This window comes from Trachypithecus francoisi, unplaced genomic scaffold (genome assembly GCF_009764315.1).
Source record: "Trachypithecus francoisi isolate TF-2019V2 unplaced genomic scaffold, Tfra_2.0 Contig01558, whole genome shotgun sequence".
NCBI classification, from domain to species: domain Eukaryota; kingdom Metazoa; phylum Chordata; class Mammalia; order Primates; family Cercopithecidae; genus Trachypithecus; species Trachypithecus francoisi.
The window spans coordinates 437,131-461,610 of record NW_022681440.1 but is presented as its reverse complement, the minus strand read 5'-3'; the positions used below and the strand labels follow the sequence as shown (position 1 = coordinate 461,610).

At 40.2% G+C, this 24,480-nt stretch overlaps 2 protein-coding genes across 4 annotated transcripts in view; one reads left to right on the top strand and one right to left on the bottom strand.

Annotated features, from left to right (window-relative positions):
* MCPH1 (microcephalin 1) overlaps positions 1-24,480 on the top strand; it is a 246,982-nt gene that overhangs the window by 98,292 nt on the left and 124,210 nt on the right. The window lies entirely within an intron of this gene.
* Positions 141-24,480, bottom strand: part of ANGPT2 (angiopoietin 2) — a 61,402-nt gene continuing 37,062 nt past the window's right edge. Inside the window, exons 4-9 of one of the 2 annotated variants that reach the window (XM_033177597.1) lie at positions 19,827-20,059; positions 18,494-18,624; positions 13,304-13,405; positions 12,155-12,321; positions 7,359-7,489; positions 141-2,366 (exon numbers count right to left, since the gene is read on the bottom strand). In XM_033177597.1, the coding sequence (XP_033033488.1) occupies positions 2,206-2,366; positions 7,359-7,489; positions 12,155-12,321; positions 13,304-13,405; positions 18,494-18,624; positions 19,827-20,059 (925 nt within the window). In that variant the 3' untranslated portion in view covers positions 141-2,205. The remainder of the gene's footprint in view (positions 2,367-7,358; positions 7,490-12,154; positions 12,322-13,303; positions 13,406-18,493; positions 18,625-19,826; positions 20,060-24,480) is intronic. The other variant, XM_033177604.1, reaches the window with a different exon arrangement.

Genomic DNA, 24,480 nt, shown 5'->3' with positions numbered 1-24,480 from the left:
TATAAATTGTGTTGTTGCCAGTTTTTCCTGCATTATCATTTCCCTGCCTAAGTATCCAGCACTGTTGTCATTGAGATATCATAGAAACTTGTTGTTGTCTTTTGAGGCTGTGAAATTTTCTTATTTTCCGTTGTTCTTCAACTTGATACAAGGCCATGATACCGTTGTTGAATTCATAAAACCTTCTTAAATATAAAGTAGATACAGTTCTAAGGTAGGGAGGTTCTTGACTCAGTTAAATAGTTGTTGGAAAAGTGGACCTTGGTGGAAATAAAACAGAGCCTTGACTTTGCCCGAGTCCATCACTGACTCAAAATATGTAGCAACACCTATGTGTTCTAAAACTACGTCAAGGGAGCGGGAAGAAGTTGGCGTAAAATAAATTAGATTTTAAAATGGAATAAAGAAAAAATAATGGTAGAATACTTTAAGGTAAAGACAGACGTATAGTAGATGCTAGTTGTAGACTGGACTCTGAACTTCCTTGCGAATGACTCAGAAAAGAATATATGAGAGATTGCCTTTAAATTATAAAGCTTTACACAAATGTTCATTAATATTAATTGTACTATGAAAATTTCAAAAGGAGTTAAAACTCTAGGAGTTTATGGTTTTGTAGTCCTGAGTATAAAGCTGTGTTCTCAAATTTTCTTTTCTTTTTTTTTTTTTTTTTTGGAGATGGAGTCTTGCTCTGTCACCCAGGCTGGAGTGCAGTGGCGTGATCTTGGCTCACTGCAGCCTCCGCCTCCTGGGTTCAAGCAATTCTCCCTGTCCCAGCCTCCCGAGTAGCTGGGATTACAGGTGCCCACCACCACGCCTGGCTACTTTTTGTATTATTTAATAGAGACGGGGTTTCACCAAGTTGGCCAGGCTGGTCTTGAACTCCTGACCTCAGGTGACCTGCCCACCTCGGCCTCCCAATGTACTGGGATTACAGGTGTGAGCCACTGCGCCCGGCCCTGTGTTCTCAAATTTTCTGTAAACATTTAAATATATTATGAACATCAGATTTTGTTTTTGCACTTTGAAACACTTTTTTTTTTCGGTTTGCTGATTGACATAAACAAATCTTACTAGTGTCAATTACTTTTTTCCTTAAGTAAATTTAAGGGTGACTCTTGAGACGTATAGCTTTGTAAATTTCTTAAATAGAAGGCTTTTCTCAACTACAAATTAAATTGTAACCTAGTTCTATAAAAATATATCTCACTAGAAAAGAAAACAGACCTCTGTTTTAGAATAGTGAGAAGATAGTAAAGTTTCTTTGTCATAGAATGAAATGTATAATTTTTCTCATCATTAGAATCAAAGGTTTCCTTATCACAAGGCACAATTAGTTCTTTCAGAAACAAATTATAAAATTGTAAATATTATCATAAAAGTTAAACATAGGCATATCCCCTAATAAGTTATATTTAATTACTAAAAATACCTTCATATTTAACCATCAGGCAGAAAAAAATAGTACAATCTGCATACAAACTAAAATGGCACATGTTTCTGTTGATAATTTCAGAGATCCTGGAAGTTTCCACCATATAAACTTGAAATACATATTTGAGGATTAACTTAAAACTAAGCTGTCAACATAAATGTAAATACGCTGTTTTTGAAATAAAAATTTAAAGCACCTAAGAGATGGAGTAAAAATGCACTAACTGTTTTTCCAAATATTAAACTTCTAGTAACCCCTTCTCAGAATATCCCTGCATATGTCTTTTTATGGCTTAGAGATTTTTTTCTTCCTTTTAATTGTGATAGTGATGGTGAATTCAGGACATATGGATATTTACACAGCGTGTAAACAGTGCTCAGAAGAATGCAGTTCCAAGATGATCTGTATTGTATAACATAAGTGTTCTGTTTTCCAGTTATTTACTGATAAACTTGCACATAACATTCTTCATTGTGACAGCAGAGTCTGTAAATTGTCAATCTGATTCTCAGCCTCGGGTTCATCTTTACATAGGTGTTCTGTCTAATCACAATTACAGATGTTTAGGGTCTTGCTTTGGTCTGTTAAGTGATGCAAGTTTAAGTGACAAAGTTTACAGGCTGTAATCTGGAGCACATGGGTCCCGTCAGCACTGAGCACACGCCCTCTGTGGTGGAAGAGGACACAGTGCGCAGCCGTGACTTTCAGTGCATTGGGTTTAAGTCTTTGAAAATAGTTCGAGACAGTCTTATTCAGGTGGACTCGGGTGTTTAGAAATCTGCTGGTCGGATCATCATGGTTGTGGCCTTGAGCGAGTAGCCTGAGCCTTTCCAGTAGTACCACTTAATGCCGTTGAACTTATTTGTGTTCTGCCTTTGTGGATAGTACATTCCGTTCAAGTTGGAAGGACCACATGCATCAAACCACCAGCCTGTGAAAGTAAAACACAGAAGGAATTAGGAACTAAGTGATGCCAGCTCCCACAACGAAGACAGCAATGCTCAGCTAAGCCAGGAGGCACGTTGCAGGCATGTGGAGTAGGCACATGCAGATGATTGTGAGTATAGGATGTGCACTGGCAGAGGGATGGTTTTCCAGCTGTACGCCCATGGCATCACAGTTTTATGACTGCAAATGCTTTTACAAGCGTTCTTCCACTTTTTCCCTTACGCTGTGTGGAGAGGCTGAATTCTCCACAGTCCTATTTTGTAAGCCCACAGTGTGTACGCACTTACAGCGGGGATAAGCAAACATCTGAGGCACAGTTGGAAAACTCTCCTTCAACCAGGATTACTTACCAGTCCCAGCAACATGGTGGGCTGGACTCGCTCAGGCTCCCTTGCTCTATTAAAGGATTTTTTTAATTGAACTTTAACCCAAAATATTAAGTACTCAGTGGAGCTACATAAAAAGGAAGTCTCTATGTTTCAGAGACAAAGAGGAAATTTAAAGTGAGAGTGTGCGCTCACTCAGCTGGAGCCAGGGCAGGAGAGGTGCCCAGCACGGGGGCTGTGGGAGTGAAGCCCCATCTACACCTTCATTTCTGGGCTTGGCCAAAAACAGGAGCATGCTGGGGTTTGTGAGAGAAAGAAACACAGCAGTCCCCTCTCATCTGCTGTTTTTGCTTTCTGCGCTTTCAGATACCTGAAGTCAGTTGCGGCTCTAAATATTTACTGGAAAATTCTGGAAATAATCTATAAGCAGGGACTGGGCGCGGTGGCTCACGCTTGTAATCCCAGCACTTTGGGAGGCTGAGGTGGGTGGATCACAAAGTAAGGAGATCCAGACCATCCTGGCTAACACAGTGAAACACCGACTCTACTAAAAATACAAGAAAATGAGCCGGGCGAGGTGGCGGCGCCTGTCGTCCCAGCTACTGGGGAGGCTGAGGCAGGAGAATGGCGGGAACCCGGGAGGCGGAGCTTGCAGTGAGCCGAGATCGCGCCACTGCACTCCAGCCTGGGTGACAGAAATAATCTATAAGCCTTAAATTGCATGCTGTTCTGAGTAACGGGATGAAATCTCCTGCTGTCCCCTTCTTCCCTCCCAGAACGTGAATGATCCCCTCCATCCCGTGGATCCACGCTGTATCACAGTGCTTATGTTCAAGTAACCCTTATTTGACTTAATAATGGCCCCAAAAGTGCAAGAGTGATGATGCTGGCAATTCAGATATGCCAAAGAGAAGCTGTAAAGTGCTTCCTTTAAGTGAAAAGGTGAAAGTTCCTGACTTAATAAGGAGAGAACAAATTGTACACTAAGGGTGCTAAGATCTATAGAAGAACAAATCTTATATCCATGAAATTGGAAGCAATATGTTGTATATTATTCGGTTTTATTATAGTTGTTAAGTCTCTTTTTGTGCCTGGTTTACAAACTAAACTTCATAAATATGTGTGAACAGGAAAAAATAAACACATAGAGTTTGATACTGTCTGTGATTTCAGGCATTTATTTGCTGGACATCTTGGAATGTTTCCCCTAAGGAGAAGAGAGGTCTGCTGTAACCTTGATTTTACATATATTAATCTGAATAAATCTCAAGAACACTGTGTTGGAGGGACACATACAGTATGATACTCCTTATATTAATTTTTAAAATACAGAAAATAATTATGATTGATATCTCCATATGTAGGAAAATTAATAAAGTGAATTAACCTTGACCCAAGCAGCAGGTAGGGAATGGCACTGGCAGGGCCTCTTTAGCCTTACCTGTAATGTATTATTTCTTAAATAAAAACTCTGATGCCAAAGAGAATATATGTGTATATATATTCTTTATATATATGTATATAGAATATATTCTCTATATACATATAGAGAATATATATATTCTTTATATGTGTATATCTAGAATATGTATATTCTTTATATCTAGAATATGTATATTCTTTATATATGTATATATAGATTATATATCCTTTATATATGTATATATAGAATATATATTATATATGTTATATATAGAATATACATATTCTATATATAGTGTTGTGTTTACACATTGCTTTGTGAGTGCCAGTTATTTCATCCAGGTTCCTACATTCTTTCCTGGTGGTAACAGCTCAGTGACTTCATTTGATTCAGATGAATACAGATTGGATGGAAGTTTGCGTGTTCTACTCAGAATCCTTCACATATTCAGCACTTTAACAGATTCATAAGTCAGTCTCTTCTGGAGCTTGTCTGACTAGAGAACTTGGTGTCCATGCAAAATAGAGCTGCTCATTAGGCTGGTTCATTAATGGTCCAGACCGCTGGCTGGAATTTGACCCCTTCACAGGCAAGACCACTCCACTTTCTCTCTTGGACTGTTTTTCCTCTCCTCAGTCTCTTTTCCAATTACATTCTCAGCCCCTAAATCTTGATTTGAGTAAGTAAATATATTGTTTCCTTGGTTATTAATGCGATTCTCCTACTCTCCCAAGAAGCTCACCACATACGGGTGGTCTAGCAACCACAACCTTCTCAAGGAGAGAACTGGGTCCAGCATGTGGGGGGAAGGGCAGACAGGAAACGAAGCCCTAGGTATCTGTGGCCCCTCCACCCGACCACTTTCCCTGCTGTTCAGCTTTAAAAAGGATGATTGTGCCAGGATGAGGGAAACAAGAAGCTTTTGCAAAATCAATATGAGGGCTTTGCTAATTGATGTAATAATGATTAGTAGGGAGGACCTGTGTTACCAAATAGTAGTCATATTTTCTCAGGAAACAGAGGATTGCTTTTTTTTTTTTTTTTTTTTAATGAGGCCTGATTCTTTCAGTATAAAAGGCATGAAATTTAAAGACTTGAATATTACCAAATTTCATATTATTTTCATTACTAAATCCTCCTTTTGACTGTTAATGATGCTATTTCTTTGTGTGTTTTTTTGTTCTGTTTTGTTTTGTTTGTTTTTTTGTTTTGTTCTGTTTTGTTTTTGAGACAGAGTCTCACTCTTGTCACCCAGGCTGGAGTGCAGTGGCATGATCTCGGCTCATTGCAACCTCTGTCTCCCCGGTTCAAGCGATTCTCCTGCTTCAACCTTCTGAGTAACTGGGATTACAGGTGTGCGCCACCACACCTGGCTAATTTTTGTATTTTTAGTAGAGATGGGGTTTTGCCATGTTGGCCAGGCTGGTCTCAAACTCCTGACCTCAGGTGATCCGCCTGCCTTGGCCTCCCAAAGTGCTGGGATTACAAGTGTGCACGCCCAAACCTCTTAATGATTCCTATAGTGTAAATGCATCATAACTTGGGTCATCCATTTGTTTAATGTAGTAACTTTCATTTATAAAATATGTTGACCATAGTTCTTACCTTTGGTTTTCTTGGGTGGGTAACATATGAATTTTTGCAGACACGATTTATGTTCTCTAGAAATTAAACCCTCCCATTTTTCCTGTTATTCTTTACATTCATTTTGCACTATTGGCAGAGTTTTTGTTGCTACTTTAAATCTTTCAGTGTTTTTCAAGAACTAACTGGACAGCATTTGTCAGACTTTTTTCTTGTCTCAGTTACTAAGTAGTAGTGTTTGTTCCTGTCAGTGAATTTCTAAACTTTTAAAAAATCAGAAAAATAACATTTTCTTTTTTTTCTTTTTTTTGAGATGAAGTCTCACTCTGTCCCCCAGGCTGGCGTGCAGTGGCACGATCTTGGGTCACTGCAACCTCCGCCTCCCAGGTTCAAGGCATTCTCCTGCCTCAGCCTCCTGAGTAGGATTAACTGGGATTACAGGCACCTGCCACCACGCATGGGTAATTTTTGTATTTTTAATAGAGACGGGGTTTCACCATGCTGGCCAGGCTGGTCTCGAACTCCTAACTTCAGGTGATCCGCCCACCTCAGCCTTCCAGAGTGCTGGGATTACAGGCGTGAGCCACCAGGCCAGAAAAATAACATTTTCTAAAAGTTGATTCCTATGTTTGAACTCTCAAATGTTTCTAAATACCAACCCATCCGTTTTAAGTGACTACTACAGTGGTCTTTTGCTTGTCAGTGTGGTTTTCATTGTCTGTTTTACGGCAGTCTGATACTAAAAGTAGAAAACCAGACAGGCCTTAAAGAAGAAGATCACTCGTGTGAATTTGATTCACTAAAAGAGGTTGGTTAACTCGTTGTGTTTATAGGTGTTTGCTATATAGTAATGAAATCTTTTTTAAAAAAACAACGGGGACCAGGTGTGGTGACTCACACTGTAATCTCAACACTTCTGGAGGCTGAGGCGGGCAGATCACTTGAGGTCAGCAGTTTGAGACCAGCCTGGCAAACAGGATGAAACCCTCTCTGTACTAAAAATACAAAATTAGCCGGTGCAGTCGTGGGCACCTATAATCCCAGCACTGGGGAGGCTGAGGCAGGAGAATTGCTTGAGCCTGGGAGGCAGGGGTTGCAGTGAGCTGCGATCACACTCCCTTCTGGACAACAAAGTGAGACTCTGTCTCAAAATAAATAAATAAACAAACAGCTGGAGACTCTGTCTCAAAATAAATAAATAATAAATGACAACTGGAAATTCTTTGTTTGAACATTAAATGATTATTTGGAAATATTTCTATAATGTGTATTACTGTTTTGGTTGCTACTTGGAATTTTTAACTTTTTAAATAAAGCAAAATGTAATTAAACCATCTCTCTAGTATCCAGCAAGCACAAACCCAGGAGAGCTTGCTAAGAATCAAATATCCCCTCTCCTTGCCAGGGCTAGGTCCTGAGGAGACACGGTTGGCTTGCTGACAAGTCTAGCTCCATATCATATTCTCACTTAAAACTTAGTCTAAAAAAAGTGAAACACATTTATCTATGTTAAGCGAGTGTGTCTATGTATGAAATTGTGGACATCATTACCAATGACAATTTGAAGTCCAAATTGCCAGCCTTTCCCTCTATGAAATCGTTCCTTGCCAATACAAATAGGAAGAGAGAAAGTCATCCCTACCTCCTGTTAGCATTTGTGAACATTTGCAAATACATTTGTCATTGTCTGCATCCTTTGTGCTAAAATCATTTCCTGGTTGACTGATGCTGCTTATTTTGCCGGCTGTCCCTGTAAGTCCTTTAAGGTGAATCCTGTAAGTGTGCAAAGAAAAAAAACAACTTTAATTGGCTAGGGTCATTGATTTACCGTAGTGGAAAATTTTTTGTAATGAAGAATTCTATTCGACAGAAGCATGTTCTGTACTCATTAATGGACTAATGCATACCCTGGACAAAATATTTTGCACTGGTATAAACAGGAACCAACTTATCATCAAATCCTTCGGCAAAGAGGGATGTTTTCATGAAACCTTCAACACATATCACTTGCACAACTATCAGCAGGGACTGTAGAGCCCTGTAATTTATTTTCCTGCTGCTCTCAGATAAACAGAAGAGAGAGAAATGCAGCACGAGGGTCCTTCTCCCAGGTCTCCAGTCCTCCATAGAGACGGAGTCCTGACACAACTGGGCAACCTCAAACATCATTTTCCGCAGGGCGCCCCGGGGGGATGGAGAATGCAGCAGACAAGGAATGGCCACTGGGTTTGGGGAAGAAATCTACAGAACGGTGCTGAAAATAAATCCTTGTGGCTGCATTGCCTCATGTCTGTATAGTAGTGTAAAGTAATTAAACTGTTAGACATTGAGAAAGGAACAAATGTCCAAGTAAGTTAGACACTATTTACAATACAGATGATCCCTGACTTCCCATGGGACTGTGTTCTGATAAACCCATTGAAGGTTGAAAATGTACATTGAAAATGCATGGACTACACCTGACCTTCAGAGCATCGTAGCTTAGCCCTAGCCTTCCTTAAATGTGCTCAGAACACTCACATTAGCCCACAGTCAGGCAGAGCCATTTGGCAACATGGTGCACGCAGTGTCTGTTGTTCACCCTGGTGATCATAGGGCCGACTGGGAGCTGTGACTTGCTGCCGCTGCCCAGCATCACAAGGGAGCGTCGTGCCACATATCACTGGCCAGGGAAAGATCCAAATTTAAATCTCAAAGTGTAGTTTCTGCTGAATGTGTATCACCTTCACACCATCGTAAAGTTGAAAAACCTCAAGTTGAACCATTGTAAGTTGTGTTGCAAAAATACGACTTATTATTGGTCATCTGTGTACCAGCAAGGAGCAAATTAGGGAAGGGAGAAGACAATATGTTTTGAGGTTGTTTTTTCTTTTCTTTTCTTTTCTTTTTTAAATTTTCCATAACTATGTTCAGGAGTTTCTGCTGCAAAGAAGCCCCTTGGCAGATGGTTCAGTACAGATCAGAGCAGGCATCACGTAATGGGGTATGCTATGTTGGCACATTGAGTCCTCACATCCCGATGGAGAAACAGGCACACGAAGACCCAGGTGAGGAGCCTACAAAGCAAATCCTGCAATGGTAGCAGGAGAAGTGTACTTGAAGCACCAGGATGATGCCCTTCTTTGTAAAACCTGCTAATGTTTACTAACTGCCGCATTGGAATAATATAATTTCTATCAGTTTGTATTGGAAGAGTGCAAAGAAGAAAGAAAAGGTTCTTTTACTTTTACCTGCTGGTCAGGCCAGGCCAGGTGCTTATACCTACACGCACATTGGATGCTCATAACCACCCGCAGTGGTGGCCGCCATCTTTATTTTTGCACTGAAAGTCACTGAGGTTCAGAGATACGAACTTGTCCGAGGTCAGACTCTTAAGTCATGGAGGTAGGATTTGCACCAGATGCAGCAAACCCCTCTGCCATGTTTCAACACTGGTGCACACCTAAACAGAGATGTTTGTTTATTGAAGAAGTTGTGAAAAGATGAGGATGAGGCCATGTGATGTGGAGTTCCATAAGTGTTGCTCCTAAGTGTCTTCAGTATTAAGGCAGCCCCTAGAAACTTCATCCTAAGGCGTGGACTGGACATGTGAGTCTCAGTATTTTCCTACATGTTTCAAAAGTGAGACTGGCCATAGCTCAGTCTCTAAATGCCTGCTGCAAAGTGTTAATGTCATACATACTCATCTTTGTTGGGATTTTGAAACACTTTACTTTCTTTCCATTGTCTTCCCATTAATCATAGACAGGATTGAGACGAACCACTTCCCTTGCTTATCTTTTAACTCTCCTGTCTCCTTTGAACATGTTTACTTCTCATGGAACTTGTTAAATTTTCCCCAGAGGCAAGAAAAATAAGGGAGAATACTATTTTTTATGAGTCTCTGTTCGAAAGGTTTTGTATAATTTTAGGTCCTTTTATGGCTCCCTGGTTTAAAGTGCTTTCTTTAAAATTTGGTTATTAAGAATGGCCATGTTCTTGAAGTTGCATTACGTTGGTATGGGTTGATTTTTTTTCCCATCTCTGCAGCTTTGTCAGGGATTCTTTTATATGACAGTGGAGTAAAGAGGTAACATCAACATTTAACAGTTAAACCTCAGTGTTATATGAAATTGCCAGAATGTGTGTGAAAAGTGACCAATTTTTAAGGTTTAATGTACACATAGCTTTTAGTTTTACTGGAAAGAATCAAATTCTACTGATGCGTTTATCCATTTCTTATAACATGTATATTCCAGTTTTCCCACACTTGGAGAACATTTCTTCCGGAAAAAAAATCCCTTACATGCTGCATACAATGGGCGTCTCCAAGCATTTGCAGTGATGAAAAGTTTCAGTCCCTTCACAGTTCTCTTATCATGCTAGCATCATGTTTTATAGGATAATAATTTTGATGTAATATCTATTTTATCTTGCCAAGCAAATTAAGCTTTAAACCAACATGTGTATTTTTCCAAATGGCCTATCCAAAAATTGATTGCATTTCTAAAGGAAATATCTGTTAAGAACCATCTCAGTTTAAAATATTTTTATAATGTCAGCGTACAAGGGTAATGACCCATTTTGTAAAACTCTTCTTATACAAACAGCCTAATCCTTAATTTTTGTGCTTCTTTTTTTTTTTTTTTTTAATTCTTCTGTTGTAGATTCCTAACTCTTGCCAGTTGAAAAAATATTTAACTTGGAGGTAACACAATGACCAACCACTTGTGTTTCAAAATTCATTGAAGTTTTGATCTCTTTGGAGTCAAGTTGGAACTGCTGTGAGGCCCAAACACCTATCTTCTCATTCATCTCGGTTGTTACCTCTCCAGGAGAGCCTGGTCTTTCCATCATGAGAATAGTGAATGTGCTTCACTGATGTTTAAAGAGTCACATCCATGTATATCTGTTTCTCAAACATGCTTCTGAATTTCCATTCACTGTTTGTAAAACAGGACATACTGGGCATTGTAGAGTTTTCAGTTGGTTGTTCAGGCAACTTGACGTTCAGCCACTTCTCTGTGCTGCCCACTACAGCCCTCCACTGGGCAGCCTGCTCAAGGACTTTAACGTTGTGTCTCCTTTCAGACTGTTCAGGTTGTGGAGCAGAGTGTCTGACTTGGGCATTAATGAGATGAAGACGAGACTGTGGGTCAGATGATGACTGTTTCTGTGATGTTCGTGTTGACCTTCATTTGCTGATTTCTGACCTCAAAGTGGGTATTTCATAATGTGTGCTCCGTGATCACCGGGCGCCACCAGTCTGTGCTCTTTAGGCTCCTTTAGGCTGGTGTTGGTGCCACTGGGCACACAGTCTCACTTCTCTGCCCCTGCCATTGTGCACACATTTCGGAGTGCCTCTATGTGCCTTGTGTACCAGCATTACTGTGCATGTGGCTTCACCATACTTATCTGCACACTAAGTTGTCAAGTCCCATTGCTGTTCTCTGTCTCCACTCTCATGGCATTTTAGAGGCAGAAAGTAAATTCCTGGTCAAGGTTGCCCATGCTATTATTATGATTATTGCCACCAAATGGGTGAGGACAAGGCAAACACTCAGGGAATGCTGTGAATCTGATATATTTCCTGTAGAGGAGAGGAGAGTTGACTAACCATCCCACCTAACTCTGCCATCTCTAAACTTGACAACTAATCTTGACTTTGAGATTGAACACAATTGAATGTGTTTAAACTTCATAAAGACAGATTAAGTTTTGAAACCTTTTGGAATAAAACATCACAGTCACAAGTATCCATCATTTATGCTATTCATATGACATATCATCATGGGAACACTTACCATTCACTGATTTTACAAGTATCTATGAAAGCCAATTATCTACCAGGCAGAATTCTTCTCGGCTTTGAAGATACACAGTAAACACAACGGACAAAGTACTGTTTGTATGAAGTTTCTTTTATATTGTTATAACCAAAGTTAGAATTTTAAACCCAGAGAAACTTAAAGAGGTAATAATTCTGAGAAACAAGATGTTTTTCCGTTTAAGGTAATAAAAGAGTAATTTAGATCTTGGTTAAATCATTGTGGTTCTCATTTTCTGGAATAGTCACCCAGCAAATCTTATAATTTTTTTTCTTTTCTTTTCTTTCTTTTTTTTTTTTTTTTGAGACAGAGTCTTGCTCTGTGGCCCGGGCCGGAGTTCAGTGGCACGATCTTGGCTCACTGCAAGCTCCACCTCCCGGGTTCCCACCATTCTCCTTCCTCAGCCTCCTGAGTAGCTGGGACTACAGGTGCCCGCCACCACGCCCGGCTAATTTTTTTATATTTTTAGTAGAGATGGGGTTTTACCATGTTAGCCAGGATGGTCTCGATCTCCTGACCTCATGATCTGCCCACCTCAGCCTCCCAAAGTGCTAAGATTACAAGCGCGAGCCACCACACCCGGCCACAAATCTTTTAATTTTTTCTTTTAGTTTACCAGTAACTCACTTACCTATAATTGAGTTCTTCACTTGAGAGATAGAAATGTTCATACAGTGAGTAAGCCTCGTTCCCTTCCCAGTCTTTAAGGTGTATTTTAAGCACATAGCGTTGCTGATTAGTCAGTTGTGAAACAAACTCATTTCCCAGCCAATATTCTCCTGAAGGGTTGCCAAATCCCTGTAATGCAAGTTGTTAAATTCAATTACTTCATGTAATTTTTTCTTTGTATATTTGAAGTGGATAGTCCGTCAACTTAACATAGAATAACTATCAAATAGCAGAAATTATTTCTGGTGCTGTGACAATTCAGGGTCCTCCCCAAAAGAAAATGGATTTTAAACAGGTCAGTTATTAGACACTAAGCTGCTGCTGGAAGATAATTTGTATTAGGATAATGAGAACTACTTGGGGAGCCACCAGCAGAAGCCTCGGCATAAACAGTACAGTTCATGGAAATGTGAAGCACCTTGAAACAGTTGGCTTACCAAAAAAACGCTGAGCCCACCTTTAAAAATAAGCTAAGCAGTGGCAGCCTTGTTTTTGCTTTTTTTTTTTTTTTTTCTTTGGAGAGAGAGTCTTACTCTGTCACCCAGGCAGGCTGGAGTGCAGTGGCATGATCTGGGCTCACTACAACCTCTGCCTCCCGGGTTCAAGCGATTCTCTTGCCTCAGCCTCCTGAGTAGCTGGAATTACAGGTGCTCACCACCACAACTGGCTAATATTTGTATTTTTAGTAGATACAGAGTTTCGCTATGTTGGCCAGGTGGTCTCAAACTCCTGACCTCAGGTGACCCACCTGCCTCGGCTTACCAAAGTGCTGGGATTACAGGCATGAACCACTGCGCCTGGCTGCAGCTTTTGTTTTGATACAGTTTACCTTATATTGGCCATTCTTTAAAGGGGAGACTGAAACACCAATTTGAAGAACTAATTTGAACACCAATTTTAAAAGCCTGTAATCCGAGCACTTTGGGAGACCGAGGCGGGTAGATCACGAGATCAGGAGATCAAGACCATCCTGGCTAACACGATGAAACCCCACGTCTACCAAAAAGAAAACTATGTCAAAAGTAATTGATTAGTTTGGGATTGGTGGTTAAGGTTCCACAGATCTTGAAAGCTGTTTTTCACAAGGGAAATTCTTTTCTGATGTCCATACCACTTTATATTCTTTCCAAGTCCTCTGAAAATCAACGCTGCCATCCTCACGTCGCTGAATAATTGTCCACCCGCCTCCGCCAGCTTCCATGTCACAGTAGGCCTGCAAACGGGAATGCAGGGTATAAGTGACAGAGCCCCCATCCCCTTATGTAGCAGAAGCAGGAGGAATGTAGACCCCGAATACAGGACTCGGCTGAGAGGGTACTCTGGGATATAAGGCACGGAGTAGAGCATCGGGGTTGTCTAAGAAAAAGATGGTTTCAAATAAATTGAAAGTGGTGGATTTAAAATGATGGTGAAACATAAACAGCAATATAATATAAAGTGTTGATGAGAATGTGACTCACTTGTCATCGTCTGTTCCAGGGTAAAGACCCCACCCTGATGGCTGGCCCAGAGATTGCTATTTCTTAGAGATTCATCGTGAATGGCACATTTTGGCAGATTGGCCCCAAACCCCACGTCTCTATCCTGTAGAAAACCATTGACTTGTGTTCACAGCCTTGAAGCCTTTAATTAATTGCCAGCCCCTGCCAGCTCTGCAGAGAGCTATGTGAAGGGGATACGCTTTTATCATAGGGTTTGGAGGACTCCTGTTACACTCTCATACTGTGGGGCTGTTTGGCTTCCTTTATGTGCAATACTAATCAGATTTTTTGGTTCACCTCTGAGCACAAGGGCCTTGAGGCTCCAGTGTCCTGGTGCAAGGTGTGTGACCTGAGCTTGGCTTAGCAGCTTGGCCTCAAGGGCATGACTTCAGGCTTCTCTGTACATTGCTCATTGCCCACAGTTTTTCTCTAAGCAACTCTTTTTATTTCTGCTCTTAAACTGGCTCTGTGGATTTAAACTTTGTCCAGAACACAGAATTCTTTCTTAAGCTAAGCACATGCATGCTCAATTTCATCTCAGCTGGAGTTTTATTATGAAATTAAAACCCCCTGAAAATAAGATTACATAAATAGTTTTAAATAATAAGATTACAGTAGAACGAAACATGTTTTCCAGAAACTAAGATAAATTTTCTGCCACATACAAGGTAGGAAATATTGAAGTTAAGGTTCAAAACCAATTATAAATATTCTTCCTTTGTTGTGCCCCATGGTCTTTTTGAGAATAATGGAGGCGATTTGGCAGGGTAAGCTTCAGTGTGCACTGTTCTCTGTTTATGAGTTAGAATCCTAGAGAGGAGAGCGGAAAGAGAACCGAGAGAGTGCTAGTCCTGTTCTTTCATTTCCTACATGAGGAAAGAGGGGTGCAGAGGAAGTGCAGTGGCTGCCTGATGCCTCATTGCCAGTGGAACCAGAGAACTGTCCCTGGAACAGCCTGGTCTGCAGGGGACTTCTCCCCAGCATGGTTCTGGTCTCTCTCCAGGAAGGTCACCCGGCTCGTATTGCCTTCCCCAATGGCGCTCATGTTTGGAAAGATAGGTGCCATTAATGAAAATTACATTTATTAAGAAGAAAAGTATTTCCTCATTTTAAATTAATCTGATGTAGAAAATCAGTCTGCTCAAGCTAACCCCTTATTATCACTCTGTATTGCTATGATTCTTATTATCATTGCTACACACCACTCTCATCCAAGCACTCTGCCAGATACTTTGTGTATATTATCTACAATCTCACAACAACTCTGCTGTACTGTCATAATTCTGCATTGTTGAAAGAAGAAAAGATTTAGTAAAGTTAGATTAATTTTGATCAGTTACTCACCTACTAAGTGATATATAGGATTTGAATAAGGTCTCTTTAATTCCTATTATGTTTTTTTCCACTGACATAATGCTGCCAAAAACAGAGAAACCTGACCCTTTGGTAAATAGGCCAAAAGTCCCTCAACACAGTTCCAAGTTTAAATCAGTTCATGAATAATACTGCCTCTTATTTTCCTGTGGTCAACAAAATGGTCAGTGCCGCTCACTTCTATCAATATGTCTTTTAAAAAATCTGTTTCATAAACCAGCTGAATAAGCTAAGTTGGTTTGAGAATTCATGTACGTATACTGAAATTGATTCTGTATCCTAAATGGTATGCTCTTGGGTTGAAAGCATTGATATGGTTCTTGGTGAGCCTATCCTTGGTCCAAGAATATTTGATTCTTCAGTGTCAAAATCACTGCTGTGAAGTTACCAATACTTAAATACATGTTCTGTCTTGTTCAGAGAACAAGTTTATCTTGTTATGGAAGTCAGAGGCGAGACTCTCAAATGTCTGAGAGTCACTGCCAGCACGTAAATGATTTCAGCCATATCGGTATTTGCTTTGATTCCATTAGTGATGATGATAAGGTTATTAGAACATTTTCTTAGTACTTCATCCAGGTTTTTAGAAAAAAGAACAGAGGATTTGTAAAAACTGGAGTATTATTGTTAATTGGACTATAAAACTTGCAAAGAAAGATAGTGTTCAAATAGGGTGATCCACCCAGCCAGAAGATACTGAGTAAAAGTGCTGAAATTGATTATGTCAGGATCAGAAAAGCAGAAGTCCTCAGATACTTCCCAAGACCTTACCACTCCAATTACAACAAATCTAAGGGCAGTTAATATTTTTAATCTGTCCACTGCTGCATGGTGCAGGAACCTGATATCTTTCTATAAAGCTTGAGGTTTTTCAGCAAATAATATTTGACTTGCTTCAACTCTGAGGCAATGATTAAGTGACGGGTTAAATAGCAAACATAGAGACAAACATTAGGAGTCAGGTGTCCTGTGACATTCAGGGAAGGAAATAACCGTGTCTCTAGCACAAGCATACATACTTTTGATACATGTCATCTTGCAGTCTCTCTCTTGTACAAGAACCTAATGAATTTTTCAAAACTAAAGCTGCAATATATTGGCCTTTTAGGAAAAGATCTGCTCAAAGACCAACTGAACATTCTTTTCTTGAATTAGATAAACCAGGGCAGAATCGGGTCCCCTGCCAGGCAGAGAAGTTGTCTGGTAGTCTTTGAAGGCAGTGAAAATGGTGACCACTCCCATTTCCTGTCCCAAGTTCTACCTCAGGGGCTGTCCCTGTGTTGTCACAACCCCCAAGGTGGAGGGGATTGTGGTGTTACAGATGGGTAAACTGAGCTCTCAGGTTAAATGATTTGCCCAGAGCCACAAATGGCAGAGCCAGAATTTACATCCAAGCCTGTGTATCTCTCCCCGAATCAGATTGTGAGTTATGGAGTCTTAAGTCTGGAAGGGAATTTAGAGGTAACAATTAACACCACTTATTTTCAAGATGAGAAAACTGAGGTTTTGAAAGCTTGCTGTTCCCTGCTGAGGAAATGAGTTTCTCTTACGGCAAGTGTTTAAAGACAATGTACATCCTAAAGTTTCCAACCATTCCCTGAGGTTCATATAATCCCAGAGTACTATGTATTTTCCTCTTTCTGCAGAATATTTCAGTCATTCTGGGGGCTGTGGGGTGGGACAGTGCACTGGGGTGGGAAGCTTGCACTTAGGCTGAGAAACATAGATGCAACAATGTGATGGGGCTGCACGGTTAGCGGCTGTCCCTCTACATCGGTGTCCATGGCATCCCCATTTCACACGCATCCTCTGTCCCCCCTCTTGACACTCCTGTCACCTAGGCCAAGAACATGCCAACATCTGGTGACAGACAATCGCATGCACAGACTTGTCATGAAAACCAGATAGCAAAAGAGATTGAAAGGCTTAGCCTAGAGTCTGTTCATTGCCTTCTCATCTGCAGCAGACTGTGTTGTTTGTGAGTTTGTTCCCTTCCTTCCCTGTTGTATTGCTTCTAGGGCATTAGGGACATTAACTAATTTTCAGGGTTGATTTAACACAGCATGAATGAATTAGAAAGGTTTCTTTGCAAAGCATTATGTTGAATAGCACAATATTTATCTTTTCCATTCATAATCAAGATACATGTTACTGTTTCAACTTCCAGGTCTTTAAAACCCTAATACTTGTATTTTTAAAGTGTTTTTCTTTGATACTGTGTTAAATACTTAGGATAATACTCAGTTTAAAGAGATAATACTTCCAAGAGCCTCGAAAATTTCCATTTTGGTACAGTATCCAGTGTATTCTCTGTACTTACTTGTGTTAGTTCAATATGTAGCTGCTTTTACATTTATATGCAAATATATTTATAGACATTTAATATATACAGTTATCCAGTAGTTACTTAACCCTTCACCACACTGATTCTCATGTAATATCATTCTGCTCTATCAAATGTTTAAGAGAAGCCACATTGAAATATTCTCCAAAAGTGATTTTTCTTTTTTCTCATCTGAAGTTCAGTATCTCCCAAAACACCTTCAGGAGACAGGCTCTCTGAGTGAGGCTGCAGAACTAGGAATGACTAAGGTAAGCTGTGTTGTGGCTTTGCCTGTCGTGAGTACCTGCTGTCCACTCACATTACAAGCAATAATTGGACATATGCCTTGAAGTGAACTCCCTGCTTGAGAAGAAAATGAAGGCTGTCTTTATGGTGTGCTTCGAGTCTTCCAGACTGCGTTAGATGAGGTTAGAATCGCCTGCCCCAGCGGTTCTCATGTGTGGACCTCAGAATCCTGCATGTCCCCAAGACCATGTCAGCAAGTCCACTGGTTGAAACTGTCTTCACGATGCTGACACTGCTGGTCTGTGGCACTGTGTTAGCGTTTTTGCTCAGCTAGAGCAAAAACCATGGTGGGTAAAACTGCCATCCTCGCGTGAGGCAGGGCAGCGGTAGCAAACTGTACAAGTCACTGTGCAGTCACTCATGAAAAAGAACACTAATATCACTGAAAAATGACTTTGGCGTGGCGATAGAAATTATTAATTTCATGAAACCTCTATGGCTGATGCACTGTGGTTATTTGAGCTTCAGTTTTTGGAAGATACTTTCTTTAAAATTAATGCAATGAGTCTGACACCTCAGGAAAAACAGCTGACAGTATGCGTTATTCAAGCAAAATGCAAGGAGAGCACATTTCTTGCCGAAGATAAGATAGACAGTTCTATGTCATTCATACGTAGCTTCTGTATTTCCTGCACAGCAACGGAACTGAGAGCCCTTGGCAAGCGCTCTAGGTGAGGCAGCTGCCCAGTAACTATGGCTTTGGACTGTGTGAGGCAGGGGGAGATATATGGGGAGAGACTTCTGCTCTTTGGTTCCTCACTCTCTAAAGCAGCCTGCCTAGAGCCAGGGAGTCAGTAAGGGGAGACGAATACCTCACCTTGATCTCTTCTGTAGAATTGGGGAATGTTAACGTGTAGATGCCATTCGTGGTGTGTCCTGATTTGAACACTTCAGCACAGTCTCTGAAGCTGATTTGTTCTTCTTTAGCAACAGTGGGGTCCTTAGCTGCTTTTAAAAAATAGTAAGGCATTTAAACGGAGTTCATGAACAGACAAAGACTTGTTATTTCAAGACCCAATCATTTGGAGAGTTTTATTACTTTGGAATTCTTAAGTAAGCAAAAGGCTGTGCCACTTTTTTAACCTTTCTAGAAAGTTTGCTTTCAGACTGTTTTCTTATTAATTCTGAAAAGATTAACACTTACTTTTTGGTCATTAATTCCATGTAATTAAAATACTGCAAATAATCCAAACTTCCTTTGTTGATCATCAATTACATGTAATGAAAATACTTCACAGTCACATAAATTAAATTATTACTTTTTGAAGATCTTTCATCTTGAACAGAATAGGGTAAACTTAGTATGGAAGAATTTAAAAAGAATGTCCCTAAACACTGTTATCTGTATCACGACCCCATTGCCTGTCCCTTCAGGCCATTATCCCACTGAGGACATAGTGCGGTGCAGTGGCACAATCTCAGCTCACTGCAACCTCCGCCCTCCCAGGTTTAAGTGATTCTCCTGCCTCAGCCTCCCAAGTAGCTGGGATTGCAGGTGCCCACCACCACACCCAGCTAATTTTTGTATTTTTAGTAGAGACTGTGTTTCACCATGTTGGCCAGGCTGGTCTTGAACTCCTGACCTCAAGTGATCTTCCTGCCTCAGCCTCCCAAAGTGCTGGAATTACAGGCATGAGCCACCACACCTGGCCCTTCCCTCTAATATATAAGAGAAGCTGCAAAGTAAAACAATAATAAGGAAGGCAAAATGTGGTTAAGAAGCTGGCAAGATAAGGGAACTAGCATCTCTTAAGTGCCAGTTTATGCCACCCACTGAGAGTATTATCTCATTTAATCTTAATTGCCATCCCATGGGTCTGATATTATTTTTCCCAAGTAAAACCTAAATAAATTAATATCCACTGTGGTTTAGTAATTTGCCCAGTCTTATCCTTCTAATTAGTGATGGAACTAACTAAAAGTAGGCTCTTTATTGCTGTGAATCCAAAGTATGTTTGGGATGTTTCCTTCATAATAATTAGTATAACATATATTTCCCCTTCTCTTTTTCCTTCATTTTAATTGGTAGATATTTCATATGAAATATATGAGAAATAGTGCCTTTTCTGAAAGATAAATTTTTTAGTCTTTTGAGAGTTTTACTGACTAAAGGTTATTTAAGCTGAAGAAAACATGATATGTAAACTTACAGTTTGACGTGGACATCATAGTCAGTAAGTTATTAACTGTCTCCATGAGATCATGTTGCTGCTTTTGAAGAACTGAATTATTCACCGTGGCAGTCACTATTTTTTTTTCTAGTTCTTCAATGATGGAATTTTGCTTGGATACTAACACCTGCAGCTGATCTTTCTCTTCTTTGATTGACTGTAGTTGGATGATGTGCTTGTCTTCCATAGCTAGCACCTTCTTTTCTAGGAAACTTGTAGGGAAAAGAATGGTTAGTTAGTGAAGGCTGTTCTAATGAAATATTTTATATTTATTGAATTTCTACTTCTCCAAGGCACTCTGTTAAGATATTGTGGTGGTTATAAAGTAATAAGATGTTACCAGAGCCCTAAGGAATCTCTGAAACTTGCTGAGAAGATTAGATATACAAATGTGTGTATATATGTAAACATATAAGCATGTATGTATGTACATGCAGACTTATGCATACACACAAGAAAAGGTACCCCATCTGGCCCAGGATAGGTGGGACATAGGTGATACATGTATTAGATGCCAAGCGTTCAGAAGAAGGGTGCTGCTCTTTCAAGCTTAGTGCTCATGGCGTGCTTTTTTGAGAAGGGAGAGTTTCAACGGGGCTGGACCCTTGGGTAGGATATTAGCTGTCTCCTAAACTATTTATATTTTAATATTAATCCTAATGATACTAATAGCACTTAATGCTATGTGAGAAATACTCCTTCATGAGGAGGTGAATACTTCTCTCAGACTCAAGTCCTGGCTTACCAGCCCTGTGACTTGGAACAGTTTACTTAGTCATCCTATGCATTAATGTCCTCACCTGTAAATTAGGATAATACTACTTAGGTCATGGGGTGGGTCTGAGGAACAAATGAGTTTTAAAATGTAAATACTTAGACTAGCTCCTGCCACACAGTAACACTCAATGGATGTTTGTTAACATTAATATCAACATTATTATCCCCATTTCCAATGAGGAAATTGAAACTTAGAGACATTGAGGGCCGGGCTCAGTGGCTCACGCCTGTAATCCCAGGCGTGATTACAGGGAGGCTGAGGCAGGTGGATCACGTGAGGCTAGGAGCTCGAGACCAGGGTGGCCAGCATGGTGAAACCCTGCCTCTACTAAAAATAGAAACATTAGCCAAGTGTGGTGGTGCATGAATGTAATCCCAGCTACTTAGGAGGCTGAGGCAGGAGAACTGCTTGAACCCAGCAGGTGGAGTTGCAGTGAGCTGAGATTATGCCACTGTAGTCCAGCTTGGGCGACAGAGCGAGATACCGTCTCAAAAAAAAGAAAAGAAATGTGGAGACAATGAGTCACGTCCCTAAAGTCACACACAGCAGGTGGCAGGGGCAGAATCCAATCCCAGAACTTTCTGACTCTGAAATCTGCTTCTCTCCTTCTTTTAATGTGGCCCCCTTCCTTCTCTAAAAAAATCTAACCAGCACTATCGCATGTACTTAATACCGAACAGTTGACATGTGAGCCGGGCCCTTGGAAAGCTTTTTTTTTTCTTTTCTTTCTTTTTTTTTTTTTTTTCCTTTTTTTGAGATGGAGTCTCAGTCTGTCACCCAGACTGGAGTGCAAGGGCACCATCTCGGCTCACTGCAACCTCCACCTCCCGGGTTCAAGTGATTTTCCTGCCTCAGTCTCCCAAGTAGCTGGGACTATAGGCGCGTGTCACCATGCCAGGCGAATTTTTTGTATTTTTAGTAGAGACAGGCTTTCACCGCGTTAGCCAGGACAGTCTCGATCTCCTGACCTCGTGAACCGCCTGCCTCTGCCTCCCAAAGTGCTGGGATTACAGGCATGAGCTACCATGCCTGGCCGAAAAGCTTTTTAAAAATTATTTAGAGAGCTGGTAAAATTAGGCCATGTAAGTCCTAAGCTATTTTATTAATGGTTATATAGTTTGCCTTTCTAATTTCAACTTATAAACATACGTTACTATCAATATGTTCAATGAAGAGCATACCACTTTTAAACTAAAAATAGTTCCTGTCCATTAAGCCAGAGGAAACAAATCCAAGAGAGTAGAGGCATGTATTTGAGAATGTTAACTGTTTCCCAGGAACAAACTCAAAGACATACATAGTCAAGGTACTTGGTAGGTTCTCTTTTGTTTTTTTTGAGACAGAGTTTCGCACTGTTGCCTGGGCCGTTGTGCAGTGGCACGATCTCGGCTGGCTGCAACCTCCACCTCCCAGGTTCAAACAGTTCTCCTGCTTCAGCCTCCCCAAGTAGTTAGGATTACAGGCGCGCTACCAGGCCCAGCTAATTTTCTGTATTTTTAGTAGAGATGTTATTTCATTATGTTGGCCAGGCTGGTCTCGAACTCCTGACTTCCTGAGATGTCCGCCTCGGCCTCCCAAAGTGCTGGGATTACAGGCGTGAGCCACCGTGCCTGGCCGGCATTTTTTTCTTTTTTTTTAATAAGATAGAAGAGGAAAATTGGATAGCCTGACACTACATTATTCAGCACCTAAAGAGGCTTTCTGTGATAACTGCAGGAAAAGCAGCAACTAAAGATGTTTCAGTATCTTCACTTTGTTTGTACAAGGCCAGTAAATAAAGCTTTCAAAATATAGACACTTTTAAAAATAGTAAAACAGTGACCAGATGTCAAATTCCTCTCTCTGACATTTTCCTTCCAATATAAAGTTTATTACACATGAATTTGTCTCGGTGAAAGCTCTATGTAAAATGAAGGCAGTCAATTTGATGACCTCTCGGGCCCCTTTTAGTTCAAATGATCTGTAAATCCACCTTTTTTTGACAGTAACGTTTTCTGAATCTTTAACCCTGCAAACAATATTAACCAGCCAAGGAACTGCCTACCCATTACATGTTTCACCCATAAGCAATAACAATCAGTATTAATAATTATTATTAGATATTCAATTGTAGCTCTTAGATGTATTCCAGCCCCCGATCATTGTAAATCAGTATGTAATTTTGGAGAGATGGGGGTCTCTCTTTGTTGCCCAGGTTGGTATCAAACTCCTGGGCTCAAGTGATCCACCTGCCTCAGCCACCCAAATAGGAGGGATTACAGGTGTGTGCCACCACACCTCACTAATTTTTTTATTTTTTGTAGAAATGAGTTCTCATTATGTTGCCCTGGCTGGTCTCAAACTCCTGGCCTCAAGAAATCCTACCAGTTTGGCCTCCCAAAGTGCTGGCATTACAGGCATGAGCCACTGTGCGTGGCTGGAATCTATTTTATAAAGAAAGCAATTGCTCTTTTGGGGAATTATAAAAGATTATTTAAAATGTGGTTTGTCCAATGTGAAGTACCATTTGCATATTTTTGTAATGATATTCTTGCAAATAAAATCATAGGCCAATCAGAATTTAAGGTAGAAAACACAGCATGCAGAACTCATATACCTGTAAAATCATCAACACTATTTTCTTTTTTAATTATTTATAGCTGTTGATGAAAAAAACCTTTTCATTTCATTTTGTATCTGTGATGAAAGAGAATATGGTTTCTACAGCTGGTGAGGAAAAGCTTATTCTTCCTACAGGCATAGTTGAAAGTCAACATGATTGGACAAATATTTGCAAAGATGATGTTTGGGGGACATAATTGACCCAAATTGGTAGTTTTCACATTGTGGCGTGCTAAATTTGAAACCCAATTGGGGAAACAGTATTCAGTATTAGGGTATGTTCTACAAACTGGACATATCCTAGGTTTGTCACGAACATCACTGTATAACAGGCAAGAGAAAAGTAATCTCCAGCTCCCATGTGTTCCGGGAATCACTGCAGCATGTTGAAGAGAACATTACTAAGTAAAACTATTTTAAGAAAATGAGGCCGGGTACGGTGGCTCACTCCTGTAATCCCATCACTTTAGGAGGCTACGGCAGGCAGACTGCTTGAATTCAGGAATTTGAGACCAGCCTGGGCAACATGGCAAAACTTCATCTCTACTAAAAAAAAAAAAAAAAAATACAAAAAATCAGCTGGGTGTGTGACACATGCCTGTAGTCCCAGCTACTCAGGAGGCTGACATGGGAGAATCACCTGAGCCCAGGAGATGGAGGATGCAGTAAGCTGAGATGGCACAACTGCACTCCAGCTAGGGCAACCAGAGTGAGACCCTGTCTCAAAAGAGAAACAGAAAAGAAAGTGAAATTAGCCGGATTGTTGTATCTCAATGATTGGTCTCAAATGTTCATTTACTGTTTGTAGAGGAGAAATCTGAAACATGAAAGAAAAAATTTGAATTTTAAAAATCGATTTGCTTTTCAAAACCCTAAATCAATAATGACTTAAACTTGATATCCAAAGAACAGAAAGAATTATTTCAGCTTAGTTCTTGATTAACAGTAAAGAACAATTATTGAACAAGAAGTTTATAATTTTTGGTTAAGAATAAAGAATTGTTTAAATTGTCAAATAGGATATATTGTTATAGCCATGTTCTATGTTGTATATACATGTCTTGATTAAAAACAGGGAAATAGGCACGCCAGGTATGTGCATAAAATTATCCTCTTATGTCCCAAGTGGAACAGACCTATGAAAACAGTCCCCACCTATCACCTACAATTTTTTTTCTATTGTAGATCTTGAGATTTTGCTATATTTTATTTAAATATTAATGTAATCATGTTTAATATTAACTTTTGGTTTTA